Raw genomic sequence first — 20,752 nt, 5'->3', positions numbered from 1 at the left:
GTATTATTCCGGAATCCAATGATTGTAAGTGAATTGTTGTTATTGGAGGCAAAAAGTGCACTTCAATATTCGATAACGTCGAAATAATGTGGCGTGGACAGTTGTCTATAATTAGAAGTATTTTTCTCCCACAGCATTTCATTTGATTATCCAACCCCTTTATCCAATCTTGAAATATCATTGATGTCATCAATGATTTAGTATTAAATCTGTAATCCGAATATAAATGATAATTGAAGCCTTTGAAACAACCTCGGATTATTAGAATTTCCAATCACAGGTGGACGGAGTTTTTCACTCCAATCTGAATTACAAAATAAAACAATTGTAATTCTTTCTTTATATTTTTAACACTTTCAAAATATAGTTGGTTTATTAAAATTACCTTTAGTTTTATCAGGAGTTGTTAATGATTTCGACGGAATCATTTTATAGTAAAGATAGTCTTCTACAGCTTTCATTATTTACCATTCTGCAATTAAAGAAATTCAAAGAATAACCAAAAAATGACGTGAAAATAAGCGGAGTGGCATTATAAGGGAATTGCATTATAGAGGGGTTTATGTGTATATCATTTTTTATTTCTTAATAACATTTTTAAAATCAAAATTTTCTCACATATGTCTAATACACATTTAGATAATTTCAAAAAATTTTTATTTATCCCCAAAGCCATTAAGTCCTGGGAATAGACCTGTCTAGGGCCTTTGACACGGTACGCCGTGGTCTACTCCTCAAAATACTGGAACAATTCCTGGACCCCTGACTCTGTCATATGATAAGAGTACTACTATCGAACACAAAGCTCAAGGTGCGGGTCGGCACGGCGTTTTCCCGCGAATTCACGTGCAACGTCGGTACCCCTCAGGGAGACGCCCTCTCGCCGTTGCTATTCGTGATCTATCTGGAGACGGCACTACGAGAACTTCGAAAATTCTATGCTGGCAATATCGTCGAAATTGTATATGCAGATGACGTCGACTTCGTGTCAGACGACAAATCGGCCTTACTTCGACTCCTTGAAGTGGCACTGCTGAGCTGAACAGATGGTTCCTTAAAATGAACGTTGGAAAACCGACATCGTTGAAATCATGAGGATGGAGAGCAGCTCAAGTGAAGCCTGGCGCAAAACGAACAAACTCGGTTCTCTACTTGGGGACGGCCATGATATTGTCAGAAGAAAGGCTCTCGCTTGGGCCACGATGAACAAGATAAAGAAAGAGTGGATCGGCAAACGACGACTCTGTACGTCACTTCGTCTGAGGATGTATGAAGCCTTTGTCAAACCAATCCTGACATATAATTCGGCGACCTGGGGAATGTCTAGTACTGAACAACGTGGACTCGATTCTTTTCACCGCAGGCAACTTAGATCCCTACTGGGATTGAACTGGCCTATAAGAATCAACCAGGAATCGCTATACAATAGATGCAGAACTGGCCCTCTGAGTGGGAAATCGTTAATATGCGGTGGAGGTTATTTGGCCATATTCTACGAATGGACATGCTTGCCCCAGCTAACATAGCAATGGAGGGCTACTTCCTGAAAGAGGGATCGAGCTTCCGTGGACGTCCACGTGTTACGCTGCCGGAAACACACTGACGGAGACCTGAAATGTGTGAAGAAAAGGCTAAGGAGTGGTGAGGATCTGGACGAGCTGAGGAAACTCGCTCACGACAGAGGAGGTTGGAGGAGGCTGGTTCAAAGGATTGTTTTTAATGCTGCCACGAGTAAAATTATAACTAATATGATTCTACGTATGTTGCAAATAATATAATAATATCTTGTGTAGTTGTTGGCTTTGATACTTTTTTATAATGTTTATAATTAACAATATTTCACTATTTTAATAAATTAATTTTAAAAAATATATCCTAACTTATTAGAAAATGTCTGCTGTTCATTACAGATTAAAAAGTGTCCCAGAATATCAAACAATTCTATTCACTGGCGACACAATCTCCATAACTGAATTTAAAGACAAAATTATGGAGAAAAACACCACACAAAACCGACCAAGCAGCTTCGATCTTCACATTAAGGACGAACATTCTGGACGAGGTTATTTCCTTATCCTACTGCATAGTCTATGACGAAAAGAACACACTGATCCCCAAGAATTCAAAACTCGTCATATCACGTATTCCCTTGAAGGACAACAGCAAACAGTTTGTTTAAATATTTTATTATTTATTTTTAATTAATTTTTTTATTTAAAAAATTATATTTATTATATAAAATTATTATTTTTTAGGACCAAGACTATAGTAAGGGTTTGATGTCTTCGATAAAGCTATTAATAGACATTACCAAAACTCAGTTCTACCACTCCCAACCCTCCACGTACACAACCGACCCCTGTAAACCTAAGAAACGAATATCCGACCTATGTATGTGTACATTCTTAGACATAAAGATGACTAATTCGACTAAAAACGTGGGAATTCTCGAGGATTTATTGTGTGGTGTATGCAAGGGACTGAATGAAGAGGCAGTGATCTTGGTCTGCTGTTCCAAGTCAGTCTGCAAGTCCTGTTAGTCTATGACTGTTAAATAGCTGTGTGTTATTTATAAACAAGACGTGTGTGTTGTGCAATCGGCAGTTCTTATTGACTGGTTGTATCCCGAATAAGTTTCTTTGAAGGAGTGTAGAGACGTATAAGAGCAATAATGAAGACAAAATTGGTGTTAAAATGGAAAAAGTTGGAGATAAGACAGAGAATGGGGAGATGAGTCGTAGTAGTGATGAGAGGACTGATAATTGTGGTGTTTTGAATTCGCCGTTTGTTAGTAAAAGTGTAAGGCCGGCAGTTAAAGGAGGATTTGTGAATTATTTTCCGACATTTGGACAGTTTTATCGACCATTGGGGCCGTGTTTGTTGAGTGGAGATGATTTTATTAAGTTAAAAAATGAGTTTAATGGGGATGATGTCGTCAGTGGGAAACATATGACGGGTGATGGATTGAGTCGAAAGAGCAAAAGAGTTGCCAAATGATTATTATGTTTGTTTTTTAATAGATTTTTAAATTTTTTATTCTAGTTATGGTGATATATGCCCATGTGGTGTTTGTGTAGTAATATTAAAAATCGGAAAATCTATGATTACTAAAATGGCGTCAGTCAGTTAGCAGAATTAAGTATAGTTAATTGGAAAATATTTTTTCGAATATTTTTATGTATGTTAATATTAATACATTTATAATCTTATGGTTAAAGAATGACAATTAATGATCTCATTTTCACAAGTCTAAAGCCAAATTTTATTATGCACATTTTTTGAGGCTAATAATCGTGACTTATTTTTATTTGCTGGACAATATTTCCAGTTCCCAAATAATGATCCAAATATATTTGTCATCCATTTTTTGTCTGTCAATTGACTCTTTATTTTGACAGTTGTGATCTCCGTTTTTTCTTTATTCATAATCCTGGGGTGTGATTAAACACTTTTTTATTTCGTTGATATCTTTTTCATTGGTGAAACTGCTGTAAATTAGCCCAAACTTTGGCGTTCGCCGAAATAAACTTAATCGTTTTCTTTTGTAGATCAATTTATATTATCAAATATTTGGGAAAGATCAATTCCTTATATCTGAATAGTTTCTGGGATTTCTACGTCGTGTCACATATCCATTGCGTGTCTATACAGCGTATGGAGTGAACCTGTCTCTTCTTAATCCACATTAACTCAGAGATACGTATTTGTCTACTTAGAAAAAATCCTATTAATCAAGGACATTAGTTTCCGAAGGATAATCGATCTGACGTTTTTCACAGGTCCAGCCGGCTTCTCGGGTTTCTGTTTAAGTATTAAATCTCCTCACCTTAGTAGTACAGGCTTGTGTTTAGTAAATATATTATTTAAAATGAAGGGTAGTTCATACATCAGTAAAGTTGGTGAATATTTCAAGAGTTCTCCGTTAATACTATCAATCTCCGTTCTTTTTTCAGCTTTTGTAGAGCCTATGTATTTTTGACAAAAAACATGGATTGGTTTTTTTCAGATTTTTTGCTATATTAAGGAGAAATGCAATAGAATGTTATCTTTAGAACAAAATAACTAAAATAATACTGAATGAAAGAGTCATTGAATTAAAAATAACTTAAAAGCCAAATAAAAATCAATCAAAAATGAAAAAAATTATTAGTTTAGCTATGTGGAAAATAGTAATTTTATAAAATGTTTCTTATTTATCTAAATATAAAAAAAATTGAGAAAATTAATTATGCTTTTAATTTTTTATAATTAAACTACATATAATATAACAATTAACAAATATAATAAATTATTTCGATCTTTATATAGTAATTAATTTATTATCAATGTCCTTTGGGACATATAATAAAATTGGAACGATACAGAGAAGATTAGCATGGCCCCTGCGCAAGGATGACACGCATAATCGTGAAGCGTTCCACTTTTTTTCAATTTTTGAACGGCTATTGAATTTGGTAAAGTTTGATTTGTAAGTTCCGAACAAACTTGTGAAACAACTTTTGCATAAAGTGTGTGTACTGCTAGCTGAATTACCGATTTGAGAACGTGTGATAAATTTGAATTGTCAATCTTAATAATAAAATGTTATGGTGTGTGTCTATGTATCTGCCTTTGTGTGTGCTTACCAACTTCAAATTGCCTTTCCCCCCAAAAAAATCAAAAAATTATTTCATGAATTTTCGTTAAAATAAACAACTACAATGTCTCCGACTCACATGATGAGGTCCTCAACTCTTTTCCGCAAAAAAATAATTTTCTGCATTTTGGTTTAAATGAACAACGTAAATGTCATCAACACTCATGATGAGGTCCATTAATACCTCTCAGGCAAAAATCCTACATATCAAGAATATCCTTGATAAAAACAAGAGCGATTATAAAGTGGTTATACATGCTGATAAAACACCTGCAAATGAACATGAGCGTCGATGCAACGCACCAACATCAAACCAGGTAGGAATTTTAATAGTAGGACAACAATATGACACAAGAGACAATATCATAAACAAAATATCCACTAAATCAATGAGAATTTCAAAAACGCATCGATCATACGATGCTCTTCAGTACCCATTAATATTTCCCAGAGGAGAGGATGGTTTATGCATATAAATCCATTAACTGGTTTAACAACAACTAAAAAATCAGTTGTATGGAATTTTATTTTTATAGGTTAATGATACGAGAGCAAGATTGCAACATGATTAATCGGACAGGACATTTATTTAATCAGCTTATTGTAGATATGTCTGCAACGATAGAGGCAGGGAGACTTCTCTATATTCGTTTAAATCAGCAAAAACTCCAAGCAGAAGAGTATATACATCTAAGAGATGAAATAATTAATTATGGTAATTTAACTGATATAGGTCAAATGGTTATTTTGCCGTCGTCATTCACGGGAGGACCAAGATATATGCATGAACGCACACAAGATGCAATGACGTACGTAAGAATTTATGGAACACCAGATTTGTTTATCACTTTTACATCTAATCCAAAATGGCCAGAAATTAGTGATAACATATTTATAGGGCAAAAAGCAGAGTATAGACAAGACACCATTGCGAGAGTTTTTAAACGGAAAGTCAATAACATTATGAATCTTCTCGCGAAAGGACAGATATTTGGAAAGACAAGATGCCTCATGTATACAGTAGAGTGGCAAAAAAGAGGTTTGTCGCATATACACATATTGTTATAGTTAGTAACTAAAATTATGGCTACAGAAATAGACGATTGCATACGGGCAGAATTTCCAAATCCAAGTGAAGATAGAGAACTATACGAGATCATCAAAAGAAATATGATCATGGTCTATGTGGCATGTATAACAGATCATCACCGTGTATGAAAGATTGTAATTGTTCAAAACGGTACCCTAAAAACTTAATATATAATACGTAAACAAGTGAAAATGGATTTCCGCTTTATCAAAGAAGGGGCGCAGCTGAAGGAGGATTTACTGTAATTCTCCAAGAAGGAAAAGAAAATGAAACAACAGTTGACAACAAGTAGGTGGTGTCTTATAATCCACTGTTAAGTAACATTTTTGATGCACATATTAATATTGAATTTTGTAATTATATTAGATCCATTAAATGTGTATGTAAATACATTAATAAAGGGTCGGATCAAGCAATTTTTACAATTGAGCAACATGACGAGCCAAGTTTTTTCCAGCATAGACGATTCATCTGCAGTAATAAAGGAACATGGAGAATTTTTGGATATCCGATTTATGAAAGATAACCATTAGTAATGCATTTAGGGGTGCACCTGGAAAATGGGCAAAGAATATATTTTACAGAAGAAACTACCCGTAATCCAGTTATGAATCCAAGAAATTCAACGCTTATGACCTACTTTGAATTATGTCGGACAGATGAATTTGCGAAGAAAATTTATTACGTGGATGTTCCTACTAGATATTATACGTAGGATGTGGCCAGAAAGAAACTTTAAAGAAGGATAAGAAAAGAGCCAGTAAACGGTATTGTAAGTACGGATGCATTGGGTAGAGTATTATACCGTGCATCCGAATAATTTTGAATGTTATTTTGTTAAATTACTTTTGCACAAAATTCGAGGGCCAGAATTATTTACTGATCTCCGGGCTGTCAATTGTGTACTCTGCAAACATACAAGAAGCCTGTTTTAAATTAGGTCTTTTAGATGATGACCATCACTGGAATCAGACTTTAACAGAAGCCGCGATTGCAGATTCTCCATCGCGACTAAGGTATTTATATACTTTGATGCTAGCCCATTGTAGGTTAGAAAATCCTAAGTAATTGTGGGAAGGTCATCGAGAAAGCATGTGCGAAGATATATTAAGAGAGAAGAATAGATCAAGTTTTGATGAAGAGATTTTCAACATTTGATTAATCATGATAGACAGATTGTTAATATCTGTCGTAGGTAAGAGTGTAAGTGAATTTGGTTTTAAAATCAGCGATATTCATAATATAAATACTTTAGATGAACATTATAATTTAGAAGAACTCCGAACAATTGTGGAGGAAAGAGAACATAAATTATTAGCTGATCAGTTGAAAATATACAAAGAAATTAACCTAGTCATCCAATAAGAAAATGGTTCTATCATTTTTATTGATGCACCGGGTGGTACAGGTAAGAACTATCTTCCAAATTTATTGTTAGCGAAGGTGGGAAGCGACAATTAAATAGCAGTAGCATCCTCTGTAATTCCTTTAACTCTTTTAGATGGCGGACGAACAGCACATTCAACATTCCGTTAAATCTTTCTTACAATACTGAACCGGTTTGTAATGTGAAAAAAATTTAGTTGCGGTCATATGAATTCTACGTTAATCGTTTGGGTTGAATCCACAATGGCTCATAAAAAGAGCCGCGTGCCACGGGATTCGGCCAGCACTGCGTCTACACGATAGAGCGTGCAGTCCAAAACGACAGATTTTGCGCCACAGCGGCAGACATGTGGCTCGCATAGGCGAAGACCGAGACGTAAACAAATTCCAGTGCGTAGGGACTCGCTGTCCAGAAGGTTCCCAATGCTCGGCAGTAGAGTGGCATTTAGCCAGGCTCCGCTGTGATTATTTTTAGTTATTTCTGAATTGGCAGCTATGCAAGTCCAAGACCACACGATATTCTCGATTGGACAGTCCTCAATATAAAAATAAAATAATCTCAAATAAATACCAAAAACGTAGAACATTTTTGGATACGTTGTTTTTGAATTTTCTCGTTCAAAAATATGTATACTTCCACAGCTGTAATAAACGACCAATTTTGAATTATCGGCATTAAATGCAGACTTCATTACTGTACTTGACACCTCTTCTATTGAGCATTGTTCCGTCAATGTAATCGATTCGATAACAACTAGCTGGCCGTTTTTGGACCCAAAACAAAATTTGAGTGCAATCGTGACTTATTGTTATGATGAAATTGGTATCTTTATGAAATAGTAATTATGACTTACATATAATTTAATTATCTTAATTAATCTATTCGTCACTAAATCCCACTTTATTAATCTTCCAGACTCGTCTCCTGTTATAATATGTCACAGTCCACGAGTGTGCCTATGCCGTAGGTGTGCCTCCATCGCAATTTTTTTTCGTTTTTTTTGTAAATCGGTGCATCTATTATCGATTAGTCCTAAATCATTATTTATTTAGTTTTTTGTTACTTATTGGAAATATTCCAATGTCGGTGATTACAGCAACAATAAAAATACTGAAAGTATCACAATTTAAATATTTATATATTTCCTGATTTTATAAAATATGTTTTTAATGACTAATATATATAAAAAAATTGAGTAAAATTTTTTAATTAAAAAATCTATAAGAATGGATTGACCCTAACTCTAACCCTAAGGATGCATTAACTCTAAAACCTAATCATTTAAAATTACAAAAGAATGTTTTTATAATTTTTTTAATTGTGAAAAATGTTTTTTTACCAAAATCCCCTCATCATTCTCAACTTCATAGTTGTCGCCATTCTGTTTCACAACTTTATATATAGTCGTATCCACCTGGTCGGTTTAGCAAATAAAAATAACCCACCAAGTAAATTTTTATGAAAAAAAATTGCGATGGAGGCACACCTACGGCATAGGCACACCACTGGACCGTGACATAATAAAGTGATGGAGTCTAGAAGCACACAAATCCAATATTTTGACTGAATGACTCTAATGAAATTCACAATATATTCTAACTTCAAAAATCGTCGAGATTGCATGTTTTTTTTAAAATAAAATTATATGATTTGAGGTCATCAAATACATCATGTGTGGTCCATCGGAGGATAAGTTTATCACATGTCCTTTATCCTGCTCGATCTAAATTGAAATGTGATATATACTTTAAATGTGTTAATACAATGTTTTGTACCGACCTTCCAAATTTTCACAAACCCTCATCGCAAGCCGTGGCGATTTTATTTTCGGTATTACAAGCATTGAAGAAATTTGATATAACATATCGATATAACATATTTTGTGATTCTTAAATTTCAAAAATAGAAGTTTATACTAAAACTCACTTTTTTGTTAAACTCTAAAATAGTAGTTTAAATAAATTATTTTGTGCATGGATCGACGTCCAGAAAGCATTTGACTCAGTTAGCCATGACTTTCTTGTTGAAATCCTCGAAAACTCTGGACTGCCTAATTGGATAACTAGTTTTATTATGTCAATTATTCCAAACTGGAAAGTCTCTTTGAGATTGGGAAAAAAACAGCTAGGAACTGTTAATATAGAACAGGGGTCTCCAAACTTTTGACAACGCGGGCCGGATAGAATATTTGGTAGATGACCGTGGGCCATAGTGTAAAATCAATTAGATTTAATAATGTTCCTAATTTTTTAACTACGACTAAGAAGACAGAATAACAAAAAAGTCACATATGGCCACAATTACAGAATTCTTGCAAATAAAATATGAATCAACCAGCACATTGAACAGACACTAAAGAGTCTGCAGATTGAGTGTCTCTTATCGACTATTAAAAAGAAAAGTCTCCATTCAAAATTATTTGAATCACTTTATAATGAGACTTTCGATTTACAGACATCCTCAAAATGAATTGTAAAAGGAAATATTTCCCTAAATCTGAAGCCATGTTCTTCCTTCTGCAGGACAGAATATTTTCTTCCCGAGCTTGGTTCGAAATGACAGTCGACCATTTGGCAACTCGATGCAATAGAATGCTTAATTCTGATTATACAAGGAGACATAACGAAATTGTTAAATGCATACACATGCACCTATGCAGAAAATTTGGATTCAAAAAATCAAAAAGGTTAAAGACTCACTCTATTCCAGGGGTGGCCAACCTTTTTCACCGGCGAGCTACTTTTCATTTTGCGATTTTTGGAGATCGACTTATATATTTTAATATCAAAAATTTTATTTTACAATTAAAAATTAATGCGATTTTTGGCATTGTAATTCACTTGCGATTATTTCAAATTCTGGCTCGTATAAGCTTATTGCTATTCTCATGCAATCCCCAAGATGGTCATCCGTTAAACGTGTCCTGTATTGAGATTTTATCATTTTCATACTTGAAAATGATGTTTCGGATAAATATGTGCTTCCAAAGCATGAAGAATTCGTTGATACGAATCAATCAAAATTGGATATTTTTCCAGAGACATAAATTTCCACATGTTGACATTTGAATGTAATTTTAAAGTGATGTCATTTTTTAGATTTATAATTTCTATTTGACTTTTTCTTCGATCAACGTCAAAATCTTGCTAAATTCTTCTGAAATATTTTCGATGTCTACATCCATGAACGGAGAAACAAAGAAACTGCATAATATAGTAATTTTCTTGAAATCGCTAAATCTGTTATTAAACTCGTTCATTATTTTTTCTAGTACCATAGCAAATTCATTGACATAATGATTTTTATATCACAAGTTGTTTTGTGAATTCATCTTCAATGTTAGGAAAATGGGTAAATTTTTTTTTTCTGATTTGAGATATCCATAATTCCAACTTCATTATGAAAGCATTTATTGAACTGATCATATCGATAATATATCTATTCTTTCCCTGTAATTCTAAATTGAGTTCATTCAGTTTGCTGGTAATATCGGTTAAAAATTCAGTTTGCTTTCCGACAAAATGCAATAAATCCATTTTGATTCCCAATCATTGCAGGGGCTCCATCTGTTGTTATGGATACAAGTTTCTTCATTAACGGTAATAATTCGAATGATAACAAAAACGTTTTGAAAGAATTATAAATATTTTCACCAGTTGTTCTTTCTTTCATAGGTATAATAGCAAATAACTCTTCCTTGACAGTTAGATCATGGAAGATTAAACGGGAAAATACACATAGTTGGGCGATATCAATAGCATCGTTTGATTCGTCAAACTGTAGAGAAAAACACGAACACGTAAAGATCCTTTTTTAACTGCGAAAGAAGATTTTCAGAAATGCTTTCAGCCCTTCTGACAATTGACTGTTTTGAGGGCTGAAGCTCTTTGATGCAATTTGAAATTTCCTGTTTATTTTTCATACCATCAAATAGTGAATCGGCAGCTTCCAAAAAACAAGATTTTAAAATTTCCCCATCAGTGAAAGGTTTTTTGTGTTTTACGAGGAGACGAGTCACTCGCAATGATGCAATTGTTGCAGATCTGGACGAATTAATAAACTTTTTCAAAATTGTATGTTGTGAAAAAAAAGATTTTTTTAATTGTTCAACTTTCTCTTCCCGTAATAAGGAATTTAAAGGAAAGTGTTTGTTGAACTCGGGATGTAAAGAATTAAAATGCCGACAAAGATTTCCCCTTTTTGGTAATGAAATGATTTTATTGCATAGATACATGTGCATTTTTCCATGTGCATCGTAAAAATATAGTCTTTTTCCCATTTGGCATTAAATTTATATGATTTGGACTTTTTGTTACCTCATAACAAGACACGTGAAAAATACTTACTTTAATATTGATAAATATTTTTTTTATAATAATTTAAATACAAAAAAAATAATTAGCAATTTATATATCGAGCGATCGACCACGAACATGCCGCGATCGACCAGTCGATCGCGATCGACCGGTTGGCCACCCCTGCTCTATTCAAACCGTAATTACCAATGATCGTGCTGAATTACGAGTTGACACTACTATCCATACCGAATTAAAAATTCAATATAACAAGCCGGACATTTTTTTATACGACAAAAAATTAAACCAGATACAGTCCGACCCCGAATTGGGGCACCAAGTGCCCCAAAAAGCGGCGGTGCCCCAAAAACAGAGGTTTAATAAAAACAGAGATTTTTAAACATCAAAAATCAATTTTAGAAAAATAATCAGTTAATTTATCCTCAGTTTTCCTTTTACTTCTTACATTTTTCATAAAATTAAGTCGAAAATCGTAAAATTCTTTGAGCATTTCAGGAGATATGTGAAAAATTTTCTTCTCTAACTGATCAAGAGAATCTTGCGTTTCTCTTAGAATTGTTTCCATGTTATCGTTTTCTAAACCTTCGTTATAAATATTATCGACAAATTCGTCATTTTCCCCATTCAATGTTTCGTTTACGGCATTGTTGATTAATTCTTCTGTAATGCTATCTTCAATTCTTACGGAATCACGAATCTTTTCAATTTGTTAACTTCGATCAAATTTTTCTCAGCTTTTAGAAATTAGCAGAATTACCTGACGAAGGTTTATTTTGTTTATCGACCGTCATCATTCTCAAAGCACAAAAACTGAATCAGATAATTTGAGTAATAATCTTTAAAGGTTTTTCTCCCATAGAATTGCAACAAAGAAGCACGTTGACTCTTTCTTTTCCCTGTTTAAAGCTAAAAGTATCGTCATTTATTCGGACAAACGACTTTCTCGGTGTTTTTTATATCATTCCCCACAATTTTATAGTGGCCCAAAATTTCCGTATTTTTTATCGATTTTTCATTTTACTCTGCCAAAATGTTGGCCAAAAAAAAGTGCCCCAAAATGCGGGGTGCCCCAAAATCCGAGTGTGCCCCACCCCTGGGGTCTGCCCCAATTCGGGGTCGGACTGTATGGCTAATAGAGATTGAAGTGACGTGTGTGGATAATTTAAAAGCAGTTGAAGTTGAAAAACTTCATAAATATGATATCCTGGCAAGTGAATTAGAAACAATTTGCAAAGCCAAAGTCAAAATACTTTCGATCATCATTACCTGGGATGCGATCACCTCCAAGTATTTTAAAATATACATGGATTTGATTGGCATTAAAGACAGTATTCTGGCGTACATCCAAACGATTGCATTAAAGAAGACGTTGGAAGGAATGTTCGTAGAATATAGACATGGTTTCGAAGACGTAATGACTAAAGCATTGATTCTCGACAAAGATTATGCGGTACTGTTGCATTTCATCCTGCACGAAAATAGCCTCTAAATGAATTAATGAAAATTTTTATGAATATTAAATCGAAAATTTAAATAATTGAACAATGCCGAATTTGTAAATTTTATTCTAATTTTGTTTAAAAAAAATTTGAATTTTTTACCGGCTTGTGGAGACGAATGATACAGTTGTCATGCGAAAATTTGCAAAACTGAAGGACTATGAACTTCCCCGTACTGAAATGAAGTCAGTATCCTTCCTTCAAGAGGTTGGAATTTTTTTCAAAGAAAAAAAATGTCAAAACAGACATTTTATGACCCTTCTCCAACAGCAGGAGAATACAACATGGGTGTGCTATAAAAGTGGGTGTCGAACATATAGTTCTATTAGAAACGGTATAAGAGAGTACTTTATTTTTAGGTACGTGGCTCGAAGGCACGAAAGTGACCTTACAGTCATGTATTCGCTTATGTACATGTGGAGTTCGACAGACACAGTATTTTTTTTGTAGATCCGAGCACAGGTGCACATACACAGAATGTGAGAGTTCAGATAATAATTATATATGAAAATATAGAATGTGGGGGTGCGCAAAATGGCGCAATAAGAGACAAGGGGGACCCCGCGTCACTTCATGGGTGCATATTTTGCAGGTATTAAATACTCCTAATACATTTATAGAATTCTTATGGAGAAGGCAAGTGAGCCATTTAGACAACTCCTTCGATGAGCTAATAGATGTCATCGTCAAATTTTGTCCGGCGAATATCACGCTTCGTACTAGCTGACCTTTTTTATTGTAATAAAGATTTTTTCACTGAGGGAATGATGATAAGCATCTTTATTAACCAACAACTGTGTCTTTTTAGATAGGTAGTCGTTAATAGCTCAGATTTAATTTTGTCGGGATTGTTTTGACACCACTAAGCCGCTAAAAAATTCAAATTTTTTTTAAAAAAAATTAGAATAAAATTTACAAATTCGGCATTGTTCCATTATTTAAATTTTCGATTTAATATTCATAAAAATTTTCATTAATTCATTTAGAGGCTATTTTCGTGCAGGATGAAATGCAACAGTACCGATTATGCAGTGTCGAACACTCGCCAAAGGGGAGCTAACTCAATGAAGAGGAGACATGATGAGATGACAGAAAACAAATACTCTGAGGAAGGACAAAATAATAGCAAGAGAACCACGAAAGTTTATTTATCTTATCGCAGTTGAGACTTCCAGTTCCTTGGGCAGTAAGGCAATCAACTTCGTTCAGGATATCGGGTCCCGCATGTTTGCTCTCACAGGCGACGCCCGCGAATCAAGATGGTTTTACGAGCGGATATCCTCGCGATAGTACGCTCTAATTCTTTCTCGATCGCGCCGGCTTCCCGTCCATGAAGCTTTCAACACTTGACCGAATTCTTTTTTTTGTAATAACTATTCATACTAAAAAAAATTATCTTATTTTACAGATAAATTTATTACGAGGTAGATTGGGATTAAATTAGCTGTTGATCAGTGACGAATGAATTTGTTAAAAGAGATAATTGATTTGTTAACTTCTTTAAATTAGATTATTGATATAGTGAAATGTTTGAAAAATTTTTAGATAAAATGAGAAACTAGTTAAAGGCTTTACTAGACGCTCGACTACCCTTGCAAATAGCAAAGCTTTTGTCACAGATCACAGCGATCGATAGACGTTTCAAAAGCCAAGATGACTTTCTCGAGTAGTCTTATTTTTGATACCCGGCAACCGAGCAAGCAAGAAACCAAAGCGTTTAAAGGCAGAAAATGCTGGAGGACTCCAAAGCACTTGGACATCGAGTTTTAAAAGTGGCCGTTCTTGAGAATCCTGTGATTCTTGTCTTGCCCTGAAGCGTGCCCAGGATCGACAGGTGACTAAGCGAGATATTCGCGCGAAAATGTGTCTAAGCAAGTAGAATCAAAAATAAGGGATTTCCTTGTCTCGTATGAAAACGCGGACAGGCCGTCTGGGCATTTGCCGTCTTCTCTATTCAGTCAAATGGTTCGAAGATTAACGGGACACCTGCAAAAGCTAGGGTTCTCTGTATGATAACGTTGAGTTTACCAGCACTCTGACAGGAAGCGAGAGGGTGCAAGTCGTATTCGTCAACAGTTCCCCCTGCGGTGGCATTTGTGGGCCTAGCAGATCTTCAACCCACACGGAAAAAATTGCGATCCTCAAACAATCCTTGTCCATCAGATTCCAGAGATTTCGTCTTATTGACGTCAGATAGATTCAGAATCGGGCAGTGAACACTCTTTAAGACAATTCTTGGAGATAATAAGCCGGATCTATTATGTTTGATAAGAAACATAACCGTATATTCTTTTTGAAGTAAAGAAAACGTCAACAGAAAACTTACAATAATTGGAATTAGAAAAGCTAATAAAATATGATCTCTTGGCAAAGGAATTAGAGATGATATTCCATGCGAGTGTCAAGGTAGCTCCAATTGTTTTTACATAAATGGTCTTGTGACATCAAACTTCAGAAAATATGTAAAGTCATTAAACATAAAATACTCCGGCTACACTCACCGATAACCCTGGGAGACAAATAATGAACAATGAAAAGATTATTGAGTCTTAATCAAAATACAGAAAAAGAAAACGTCATTTGGTTAACTTTATTTTTAGCTTGTTGTTATCCTTCAATGAATTAGTAGTATTTAATAGTTAATACTATAGAGTGGTGATATACTTTCAATGACTTGCTCCATTAGACTGGCACTCTTCTTCATGATTGTCATTTCTTCTTTACTCAAATTGAGTTTGACAACTTTAATGATTCCCCCCGCTCCAATGACACATGGCATAGACAGGAAAGCCTCCGAGTTTATTTCTGGGTATATCTTAGCCAAATAAAAACAGCTACTACGTAAAGTGGACTGACACAGGAATGACAATGTTCAAGTCAGACACTATTGATCTACAAATAGCAGCAACACACACTCCAATAGCCCAGGAGGTGTACCCTTTCCGTTTTATTATTTCGTAAGCACTATTGTCATGTTCTTCCCATACCTTTTAACAACATCGCCGTGAAGACTGTAAATTTTGTTCCTCTCATCCTGAGTCATTTCCAGGTCATTGAGAAGAACCCCACAGATCTAGGTAGTACTCCACACGGGAACTTAAATAAACAAACATGCCTACCGCTCGAGTCCCCGTGCTCCCCGATGATGGAGACATGGATATTAAAGGGTGAAACTTTGAAGTGTTCGGACAACATGACTCGCAGTCGAGAAGAGTCCAGCGAAGTTCCCGACCCGATTACTCGCGATTTGGCAAGTCCACTCAACTTCCAAGTAACGTAGGTTAATATGTCGACTACAAAATGGCCATATAACTACCTGGATTAGATACGACCAGCAGAATACAGTTAGGACTGTATCGGACCAGATTTGGGACTATTTCTGCGACATCGCTAACAAATATCACGTTTGAAAATGGCGACGTTCCTTCCGACCAAGTCGACTCGTGACTCTCCCGCAATTTGCCTGACTCCGGCAGTGATGATACAAATCCGCGAATTGACAGTCTTGGAGTAATCTACTCATCCATCCACACATTAACCAGTGCTGGCGGAGATACTGCAGCCGGGAAAAAATGCCATTCCATGTTTAAGATCCATTTCTTCACCCTCCATTTTAGTGGCACACTGAGGAATATCTATCAAAACAATTTCGCTTGGAATTTTCTAGAACGTGACTATTCCACTCTTGCCTGCATTATGAGAGAGAAGCAGCAGGCCATTCCCACCTGCCCACATCCCACTATTGTGATCTTGTTTGGGGTTTTGGCAATTAGATCACCATACTGTTGGAATAAATTGGTCAAGTCCATTTGAATTGTTAATACTTTGTATAATCAATATAAGCGGCTATTCTAAAAATATTTTTTATTAATAAAAAAACTAATTAATTCCCTAACTAAGTCCTGAGTTGTTTGCCTCTCAACCATATGTTGTTTAATGTAAGCAATAAGTTTTTGGAGCTCTTCAGGAGCATTTCTGCGTCTTTAAAAATCAAACTTTGTAATATGTTCGTAAAACCAGTCCTACTCTATAACTCCTCTTGGGCGCTCACAGTGAAGGAAATGGAAAATCTGGTAGACCTCCAATTAAATTTCAAGAAAGTATCTCCGTGCAGTAGGCGATAGAACAGTCTGCAATTATTTGAGAACTTCTTTCAATAAACGAAAATCAGCTTCCCCTCTGCCCAGACACGACTCAACTCATTAAAATCCCATCTGGCAGCTCGTGCTCGACAAGGTACAGTACTCACTTGACCCAAATCTTGACTCCATTGCTCACATCATTAATGTGCCTAGTCAGCGCTTGCAGCTCGGTTTTTCTTCCAGCTATCTTTGCGGAAATGTTTGCCCTCCACTTACTCTATGGCCTGAGCTTCTGCGTGATTTCTTCTTGCGTTGTCTGTGTTGAGTACAAATAGAGAAAAGTCTCGTTTATTTTCTCTGGAGCCTTACGCACAATATGGCACGATTGATGCAACACATAAAGTCAGTCCTGAGTTGCCACCGATGTATTTTTCGTGTCACTCTGCACAAAGTTCAAAGATATGTATTGAGACATTTTTCAAATAAAGCACTAAGCTTGCTTTTCCAAAAACCCTTGCCTCTTAGCTTAAAAACTGGAACATCCCAAATCAAAAACACTTGAAATTTTTTAATGTAAATATTTCTAAACATTCCTAACATATTCAATAATTAGAGATCAAAAAGCCAAGACATTAAGAAAAATTTATTTAGAACAAAACAAACAAGTGCTATCTTTAGACTTTATTATTACCATACCAGTAGGTGAGAATTTTTGTACATAATATACCCTGGTAATCTATTTTTTCATTTAAAGAAAGCTTCCGAATTTTTTTATTTGTGTCAGTCTACCTCTTCGGAGAACCCCGTCCTCAATTTTTAACACAGAGATATCATTCTTTCAAATCCTTTTTAAAAGATTTTTTGTTCAGCCACATCTGAGCAGTGGACAGCCTTTATACTTGTTCTTTTGGTAAAAAACCATGTCAAAATCATTTTTTATTCAGTTTGAATCGATCCAATTCCGTGAATAATTGATCAATTTCTTCTTTCGTATAATACATATTCATCGACTGATTGGCATTTTCGTCAAACATAATTCTGAACGGTGCATACGACGCTGAGTTATAGGAACTGGTTATCCTGTTTATTATTGAAATCCATTTATAATTGAGGTTATCGGACAAACAAGTGGAGGAGACAAAATATATTTCAAGGATTGGTGTAGTTTTTCTATTTGCCCCTGCACCTAAAGGCATTTTGCATGACCCCTCAGAGGTTTCATTATGTACTCCTCACATAATCAGGCAATCTTGTCATTGACAAATTTCTCCCCATTGTCCGTGTGAAGAATTAAATCTTTTCCAAACATCAATATTATTTTATTGCATTGGACACTTCCATAGCTGATTTGGACAAAAATTGTGCGTCCAACCAAATTTCGAGAATGAATCAAATCAAATTGAATACCTTTTCGTCAGATTCTTCGATTATTTTTTCATTTATCTTTGCCCAATTGTTTAATGCCGTGTTAATACAGTTTTTGATAAATAGATTTTTTAGACTTAAAACAAGAATCAAATAATAATCAGCGTAGCTAAAAATTTAATATTTCTTTAAAATGTATAAATTTTAGCAAAACGAGAGTCAATGGTTATAATTTATTTGTGATTTCACAGATACAGTCAAACCTCTCTAATTTACCCCATCTATGATTTTTCACATTCTATTTTTATCAAAAAAATTGAAATTCTGTTGCATTGAAAATTATCGACAACATAAAAAACATTAAACGGAAAAAAACATTATTAGATTATCTAACTATTTTTCCTAAAAATGTTCTCTCAATAAAAACTTATTTTCTTTATATTGACTAATAAACTCGTTGAAAACAAAAAATAACAAACCTCCTTTTTTAACACCTCCCTTTTTACCATCATTTTGGTCGGTCTCGTTAGTGGCAATAAATAAAGGATTGACTGTATAGTCCTATTAGTACAAAATTTCAGACAAAATCTGAAATAACATTCTAACATGGTTAAGAAAAATTTTTTAACGGTTAAAGCTCGTGCGAAAGCACAAAAACAATCAGCTGTCAAACCACAACTTTTCTATGAACCCACGGAACTTGTAGATCCTATGGAATCTCTGAGAACTATGAAGCCTCAAAAATCCGGTAAGACGCAAAAATCTTCCGAATCCAATCAGCTGGTAACTTAACGTGACAGCTTAAGCCTCTGCTATATGGTCAGCATCAAAAACCCAACACTGAGGAAAATCAAAAGATTCAATCTTCATTCAAAATCCCCCAATGCGTCGAAAGCTCGGATTACTCTACAAAAGTCCGGATCTTTCCGACTCCAATTCCGGTGCGCCGAGGATGCAGCCGCATTCAAGGCAGAGTTATCTGAAACCAAAATGTTTGGCGAAGGCGGCCATAAACTCGCCTCTGTAGCTGAGAAGGCCTCAGTCCTAATCCTCAAGGGAATTCTCCATTGGATCTCAACACAGGACCTTAACTTCCATTTGCGAGAAACTCTTGAATAGGACTTCAAGTTCGAAAGATACTCCTGCAATGGAACTGACATTCCGATTGGGAGCTCACACTGAACTCCAGGGCTGAGGCCAACGCCCTCATCCGCTTTGGAATCACAGCTGGCTTCAGCCATATCCGCTGTGAATGGCACAAGCCTCCGGCCGTGAAATGCTTCAGATGCAGCCAATTTGGGCACACGTCTCATAAGTGCACTGAGAAAGTTCGTTGCTAGCTCTGTGCCGGCCAAGGTTAATGTCTGCATTCAGACGTCGCCGGACCCCGGTCCCCACAACAACACGAAGTCAAACACTGTTGAGCACCATAACGCAAAAGTTGACAGCTTGGCTGTCCTCCGTAAGAAGGCAGAAGCTCTCCATGACAAAGCCCTGCCACAACAAGGTGCTCACTCGAATGCCTTAATGGAATTTTTTCGCCGTTGTCTAGGAGCCCTGACTAAACTCGGAGTGGATATGGAAATGCTGCAAAAGCTCCTGCTAGGAGGGAGCAATTCAGCAACATAGTCCCCTTGAAAATCGTCGCTGTGAATGCTCGATCTATTAAGAGACGGCATCACGACTTCGTTGAGATGGTAAACAGCGGCCATCCGGACATTATTGTCGTCAACGAGTCTAAGCTCAGGGAAAACCAGTCGCATGAACTCCCCGGATATCGATCACTGGACCTAAAATGGGGCACCTGGTTCACGCCAGGGACTGGTTCGAGTATCTTTTATTGCGAAAAATTCCAAGTCCGTGACCTCACTATCATCGAGGGCAGGTTATGTGAATTCCTCTCTCTTGAGGTGAAAACCGAATCCTTCTAGCTAAAGGTCGGTGGAATTCTCAAGTACAGCTCACTGCCTTCTTATCGGAGACCTAAACTCGAAGCACACGGCGTTTGGATCTCGGTTAACCAACCAGGATGGTCGAACACTGAAAAAGATCACTGACAAACTTGGTGTTTTTGTCAGGACATCTGAAGACCCGAAGCACCTCTCACCCTTCGGCGGGGACAATCTATGCCTGTGCATCTATTCTCACTCTGTTGCTAACCTTATAGAAAAGCCTACAGTGCTTGACGATATCGGAAGTGACCACTTTCCAATGGAGATCAAAATTCACACTAGTACTGTTAAATAAGAACGCATATCAACACACTACAGTCTCTCAAGGATCAACTGGCCACACTACAGGAGCTCCATGAGTGCATTCCTGCACGACAACGCTCGCCCTGCTGGCTATAACTCAGCCCTCGACATCGACTCCGCAA

The 20,752-nt window shown here is 35.9% G+C and overlaps 1 protein-coding gene, 1 long non-coding RNA gene and 2 pseudogenes across 2 annotated transcripts; 2 read left to right on the top strand and 2 right to left on the bottom strand.

Annotated features, from left to right (window-relative positions):
* Positions 1 to 1,893: 1,893 nt before the first annotated feature.
* Positions 1,894 to 2,390, top strand: LOC115227409. Its single transcript, XR_003883118.2, has 3 exons — positions 1,894 to 2,169; positions 2,256 to 2,274; positions 2,305 to 2,390. It is a non-coding gene; the product is annotated as an uncharacterized LOC115227409 (long non-coding RNA).
* A 1,937-nt stretch (positions 2,391 to 4,327) lies between these two features.
* On the top strand, positions 4,328 to 4,427 carry LOC115227415 (annotated as a pseudogene).
* A 6,187-nt stretch (positions 4,428 to 10,614) lies between these two features.
* On the bottom strand, positions 10,615 to 11,994 carry LOC115227411. The gene is made up of 2 exons (XM_029798248.1): positions 11,875 to 11,994; positions 10,615 to 10,890 (listed from the first exon to the last, which is right to left on the bottom strand). The coding sequence occupies exons 1-2, from the start codon at positions 11,992 to 11,994 to the stop codon at positions 10,615 to 10,617; spliced, it is 396 nt and encodes a 131-aa protein (XP_029654108.1).
* Positions 11,995 to 15,041: 3,047 nt separating this feature from the next.
* On the bottom strand, positions 15,042 to 19,688 carry LOC115227413 (annotated as a pseudogene).
* Between the last annotated feature and the right edge of the window lie 1,064 nt (positions 19,689 to 20,752).

The sequence above is a fragment of the Octopus sinensis genome, unplaced genomic scaffold (assembly GCF_006345805.1).
Source record: "Octopus sinensis unplaced genomic scaffold, ASM634580v1 Contig03046, whole genome shotgun sequence".
In the NCBI taxonomy this organism is placed as follows: domain Eukaryota; kingdom Metazoa; phylum Mollusca; class Cephalopoda; order Octopoda; family Octopodidae; genus Octopus; species Octopus sinensis.
Note: the sequence above shows the minus strand (reverse complement) of the source record. Positions and strands in the feature narration are given on the sequence as shown.